The 6,000-nt window shown below is 35.7% G+C and overlaps 1 protein-coding gene across 1 annotated transcript in view; it reads left to right on the plus strand.

Annotated features, from left to right (window-relative positions):
• The window catches only part of BTAF1 (B-TFIID TATA-box binding protein associated factor 1), a 43,971-nt gene extending 38,858 nt beyond the window's left edge, over positions 1 to 5,113 (plus strand). The window contains exons 33-38 of the mRNA XM_027909049.1: positions 387 to 506; positions 1,275 to 1,427; positions 2,006 to 2,217; positions 2,377 to 2,536; positions 3,101 to 3,271; positions 3,513 to 5,113. Coding sequence (XP_027764850.1) covers positions 387 to 506; positions 1,275 to 1,427; positions 2,006 to 2,217; positions 2,377 to 2,536; positions 3,101 to 3,271; positions 3,513 to 3,662 — 966 coding nt within the window. The 3' untranslated portion in view covers positions 3,663 to 5,113. The remainder of the gene's footprint in view (positions 1 to 386; positions 507 to 1,274; positions 1,428 to 2,005; positions 2,218 to 2,376; positions 2,537 to 3,100; positions 3,272 to 3,512) is intronic.
• The last annotated feature ends 887 nt before the right edge of the window (positions 5,114 to 6,000 follow it).

Here is a 6,000-nt window from a genome sequence, read left to right on the forward strand (position 1 = left end):
AAGAATCAATTCTCTATTCTTTGGTCAGTTTGATGTCAGCTCTGACCTTCTCTAGGACCGCAGGACTAAAAGGGTTTTCTGCTGTGTGCTTAAAAAACTAATTTTAGCCTAGTTGTAATAGAGAATTTCTTCAGTTTAATTTCTGGCATTTCTCTTGTTCAGGAACAACATCTAGGCATATGCAGGCTGTTTTTAAATACTTTCTAAGCTGAAAGAAAACAAGTGACAGGAGATTCCATTATTAATGTTTGTTGTGTTGCATATGAAATAATTTTCTTGATGTATGATAATTCAGAATTTTAACTTGGGACTAAAATCTGAATAGGGCTGTTCATTTTCTGTTGGGGAAAACACATTCATTGTCTTGTCTGGGGCCTCGTCTACAGGTTCAGCTTTATGAAGATTTTGCCAAGTCTCGTGCCAAATGTGATATTGATGAAACAGTTTCTTCACTGAATGAAGAAACTGAAAAACCAAAGCTTAAAGCTACGGGTCATGTATTTCAGGTACAGATTACTTCAGTAATTTTTATCTCCTAGCACATACACTTCAGATAACTGTATTTATGGGTTTAATAAATTAAAATGAAAATACTGAACTTAAACATTTGTGGCAATATGATCTAAATAGAATATTTATGCCTGGAATGTGATGTATAGCTGTTATGTTTAATTTATGGATTTGTGTCTTAAGAAGCGTAACACTGTTCTTGTGTTTTTAATGTGATCTGCTCAACTGGTGTTCAGCTGTTTTGTGGACCTTGTAAAAACTGATTACTGAAAGAGCAAAACCTCAAAAGAAGGGAGAAGTAATTTGGACTTCATTAGTTGTTATACTACAATATTAAGATTCTAAAACGAACAAAAAATTTCCTTAAGGTTAGATCTGAATTTATGTAGGTTTATGATCTTACAGAATTGCAGATTGAGTCTTGGCTAATGGGAAACAACAATTCTCAAAGGCTCTGCACTGCTCCCAAACCCATCTCCTCTATTGCACACTCAGGTGAAAGTGTGGGAGATGTTAGTCTTTGCACTTCTCCTGCAAGAGGGACCAAGATTACTCTGCATGTAACAGTTATTGGATACAATTTGAAATACAGGTGTTCTTAATGTAAATGTCCTGGTTTATTTTCATGAAAATACACCATAAGGTCTAGTTCATAAAATGTGGCTGAGTGGCCTCTGTACTTGTAGTCAATTTTGTTCATCCTTTTTCTGGAGCTATGTTCTTGCTAACCATTTCTTTGACCTTCACTTCCTAAATAATTAAAGGCATTGCAATACTTAAGGAAGCTATGCAACCATCCAGCCTTAGTGCTAACAACCCAACACCCAGAATATAAAAGAATTACAGAGCAACTTGCAGCTCAGAATTCGTCCCTTCGAGATATCCAACATGCACCTAAGCTGTCTGCTTTAAAACAAGTAAGTAGATGTGGTTGTGCCTTTAAATTTTCTAAATTTGTCTCTACTGGTGTTATAACTTGAAAGGTTTTATTTAAGAGTCTAGCAATATGAAAACTCTTCTTAATAACATTAAGTAGCAAATGGAAAAGAGTACAAGCAGGTTCTAAGTGTATTTTTCCTGATAATTCAAAGGGGAAAGGGAAGCACAATCTTATTTCAAGGTGATGATGTTTACATAATTTTTGCTACCATATTGGAAACCTTACTTTTGTTTTATTTCTGTCTTTCTGGTTGCAGAAAAATTTTTCTCATATGTTTTATACAGGACACTATTACCTTGATAAAGTTAAATTGTATTACTTAAATTCTATTGTAAGTAAAGCTAAATGAAGAAAATTACTTTTCTGGCAATGCTTAATTTTTTCATAGTTTGACAGTGAAGCCAAACTTTGCCTTATGTCATTTAAGTGACTGTCACAGGCTTCCTTCTGTAGTTTATTTCTCTCATTTTTACTTTTGATAGTCCATGAATGTCAATACTTACACGAGATCTACTGTCATTCTGATGATAAACTTTCATGCTCTGTTACTTTAAGCTGCTGCTAGACTGCGGTTTGGGGAATGGTGGATCTTCAGAAAGCGGTACAGAAGCTGTCGTGGCCCAGCACAGAGTACTTATCTTCTGTCAACTTAAGAGTATGCTGGATATAGTGGAGCATGACCTTCTCAAACCTCAGTTACCTTCAGTCACTTACTTACGACTAGATGGCAGCATACCTGCTGGTCAGAGGCATTCCATCGTTTCCCGGTACGTGTTATCCCCTCATAACCGTGTGGGGCCAACTGTAATAAACTGTATTATTTATATGGTGCATAATTGTTCTTTTGTCTGCCACAAAGCAGTTGAGGCTCATACATTCTTTATTTAAATGAAACTTAACTGTATTTAACTTTTTCTTGTGTGCAGGTTTAATAATGACCCATCTATAGATGTTCTTTTGCTCACCACTCATGTTGGTGGATTGGGACTTAATTTAACAGGGGCTGATACAGTAGTATTTGTGGAACATGACTGGAACCCAATGAGAGACCTGCAAGCCATGGATCGGGCACATCGCATTGGGCAGGTGAAAACCTCTTCATTTCCCATAAATATGCCTTGTTTTTTTTTTTTTCTTTTTCTCGTTGAACTTGAATTTGGGTGAGATGGATTGTAGTTTGTAAAAAGTGACATCTGTGGGTTTCCACCAAGCTTCCGTTCATGCTGATTTCTTTCAAATATGCCAGATGCTGAAGGGTGTACTTTCTTAATCTGTCTCCAAATTGGTATGCCTTGTTCTCTGTACTGCCTGAGCTGCTGAGGAGAGGCCAGGACAGAATTACCCTTCAGTGGAGGAGGAGATGTGACTGAGGCAAGGAACTGAAGGGAAGCCCCAAAGGGTTGTCCTTCTCTTATGCTTGGACAGGGATAGAATGTCTGCTGTTAGTCTTCCTTTCAGCTGTAAAAAGCAGGGAAATCTTCCAAAGTTCAGATGGCAGTTGAAGATGCCTCTACTATACACTGGCATATTCTTTTCATGTAACTCCAAGCCAAACTGCTTCTAGACTGTCCATGATCAACACTGAACGCTTATGCTCTCCTGAATACCTGAGATGATAACTTATAGCTAAGTGTGCTTTTTTTCTTTCAGAAACGTGTTGTTAATGTGTATCGCCTGATAACCAGGGGAACTCTGGAGGAGAAGATCATGGGTCTTCAAAAGTTCAAAATGAATATTGCAAATACAGTGATCAGCCAAGAAAATGCAAGCTTACAGAGCATGGGAACAGAGCAGCTTCTTGATCTGTTCACTCTTGACAAGGTAAAGAAACACTTTTACAAATACCTACCAAAAATAGAGTAAGCTTAGGGAAAAGCTTTGCTTTGAAATGTAAAATTTAATCACATGAATGCTTTAAGTTGGACTGATGAATAGTAGACAGCTCTCTGAAAAACAGGAGGAAGTGGTATTTCCCCAAAAGAATCATCAGACTTGAAGAATTTGTTAGATTTCTAAAAACATTATTCTGTATATTAACTGTTTTTTTTTTTCTTTTGCAAAGGATGGGAAAACTGAAAAAGCAGATACCTCCTCTACCTCTTCTGGGAAAGCATCAATGAAATCAGTGCTCGAAAACCTTGGAGAACTATGGGATCAAGAGCAGTATGACACTGAATACAGTCTTGAAAACTTTATGCATTCGTTAAAGTAACTATCACACATTTGTAATACAACTGCTGCTAGTTCACATTTTTCTGCTGATATTCAGCAAACTTCAAAGCATTTAGAGTGAATCTGTAGCTTAATGTGTAAATAGACTTACTGAAAGAAGAATCTTTAGAAGAGTGGCACCAAGTAGTGTCACCTGTTTCACTGGGAAGTTATTCTGTCTTAAACATTTGCACTGTATAAAAGAACTTTAAATGTAAACATTGTGAGGTGGTTTGAATTTTACTTGTTCTGAACAGCTGCAAATTCTTACTTGATAGAAGAATTAAAACAAAGCAGGTTTTTACATTTGTTAACAAGTGTTACTTGTGTTTTGAAGTTAAGTCCCCCATTATTTCTTTCTGTATCTATAATAGTTTTGTACAGTTGTTTCAGTGAGTACTTCAGGTTCTTCAGTGTACATTTTTCTTTTAAACACAACTTGCTTTTATGGTGTATTAAAAAAAGCAGTTTTCAACTTTAACTTTGATTTGGATCATTTCAGAACTTGTATCACCAGAGGCAGAGCCTAGAAGCCTTGGAAGTATTGAATAATTAAATGGCACTGGGCCTGTGCACTCACCTTTGTACATTGAATATAAATATATCATGCTATTCAGTCTTTTGACACCATCTTGAGAGAACAGCTCACTTGAACTTTTTAATGTGATGAGCTCTATTAAATACAGGTAGTGGCCTATTTGAGGCCATGTTTGCATCCTGTTAGCAGGGGTGTACTTTTTTAATTTATCTATAAGGCTAGAATATAGCCACTTTGAGAGATGCATGTATTCAGTATGTTTCAATCCTATATATTTTTTGTAACTAAAAGAAGAAATTAAATATACAGACAGACATTTTCCAGAAGTAGATTTTACACTGTCTAGGATTCTAAAATCCATGCTAAAGTGACTGTTTACTAAACATGCATGATTTGAAGCTTCTTAAAGGAATAGGGAGGATTTTTTTCTTTAGGAGAAAATATACATAGAAGTACCTACATTCAGTTTGAGGTAATGGATAGCTGAAATTGTGTAACAAAGATAGTAAAGGATTTTAATAGCAGTAAGTGAGATTAATATGGCTGTATGTTGTGCAGCTTTTTATAAAAGGGAGGCAGTAGTAAAAGTGTGTTTCTAGATGTGCATATGTACCAGAATATGCACTTTTTATAAATATTAAATTATAGATAACTTACAGCAGTTGTCTGAATACATAGAATATATGTATAAATATAAAACCTAAGGTTTGTAGCTTGCTGTGTGCTTAAGCATCAGAGCTTAAAAACCACCAGAGACCTCAACTATTGTAAAATAAGATTGTTTTAAAACTATATAAATCAAGACAGTTCTGAAGCATTGGAGATGAATTAATGTCACATTTCAGTAGTTATGAACTGCCAGATTGTAACTAAATTAGCATTCCACGAAAATAAAATAAACTGGGAATATATAACTTGTTTTTGTCCATGTTTAGTTTTGTTTCTCTATAGAAGACGTAGCTGACTGTATTAAAAAAACACTTTTGGAAATTACAGCTGGATTACTAGTATTAGTTCATTTCTACCTTCATACTTAAAATATTTCTGTTGTGCTTTTTAACTGATGATCCAAGCAGGGGAGACAATATAGGGCTTGGTGTCCTGTTTGCAGAGAAGTTACAATGCTGGAATACTGCATACTTGAAGATAACTTGGTGCAGTAGTTTGGTGACAGTGCCTAGAAATAAGATATTTGAATAAAGAAACCTCTTTAGTCATAAAACGCTGCATGTTTTTCTTCAAGAGTTTTATTTATAAGAGTTCAGTGGTAGGAAGCTGTTCAGCTCCTGTTTGGAAAGAAATACACAGCTAAGGATTGTCTTAAACCAGTTATTTATCATATTGAGGTTGCTATGCAACCATAATAATTTTAGTGATGGCTGTCTTGGATATGACATCAAAAAGACTTGTGCACCTGGATAAAGGGGTGGAGCAGAGCCCGGAATAACTGTTTCAAGATTATTATATGTACTGTCTGACCTTAAGGGTTCGAAAGTTTTCAAAATGGAAACCAGCAGGAACACTGCGCTAAGGATATAAAAAATTGTTTTTAGTTACTTTAATGTTTAATGAAGAGCTCTTCTATGCTTTCCAAGCCAGCAGACCATTTGCCATGATTGGCTTGTTTGTGCAGTGTTCTTAGTGCATAAAACTGGATTCATTTACAGCAAAACTCAAGCAAAAAATAGCTCTTGGAATGCCTCTAGCTGCAGTTGACCTGTTTATTGGGTATTGAACTGGACTAGACCAGGGTCTGGGCTGGAATAGAAAAGGATTTTTTTTACTTTTAGGCTGAAATAAA

Source organism: Empidonax traillii, unplaced genomic scaffold, assembly GCF_003031625.1.
Source record: "Empidonax traillii isolate 1590-97213 ecotype Southwest subspecies unplaced genomic scaffold, ASM303162v1 scaffold27:size3997909, whole genome shotgun sequence".
In the NCBI taxonomy this organism is placed as follows: domain Eukaryota; kingdom Metazoa; phylum Chordata; class Aves; order Passeriformes; family Tyrannidae; genus Empidonax; species Empidonax traillii.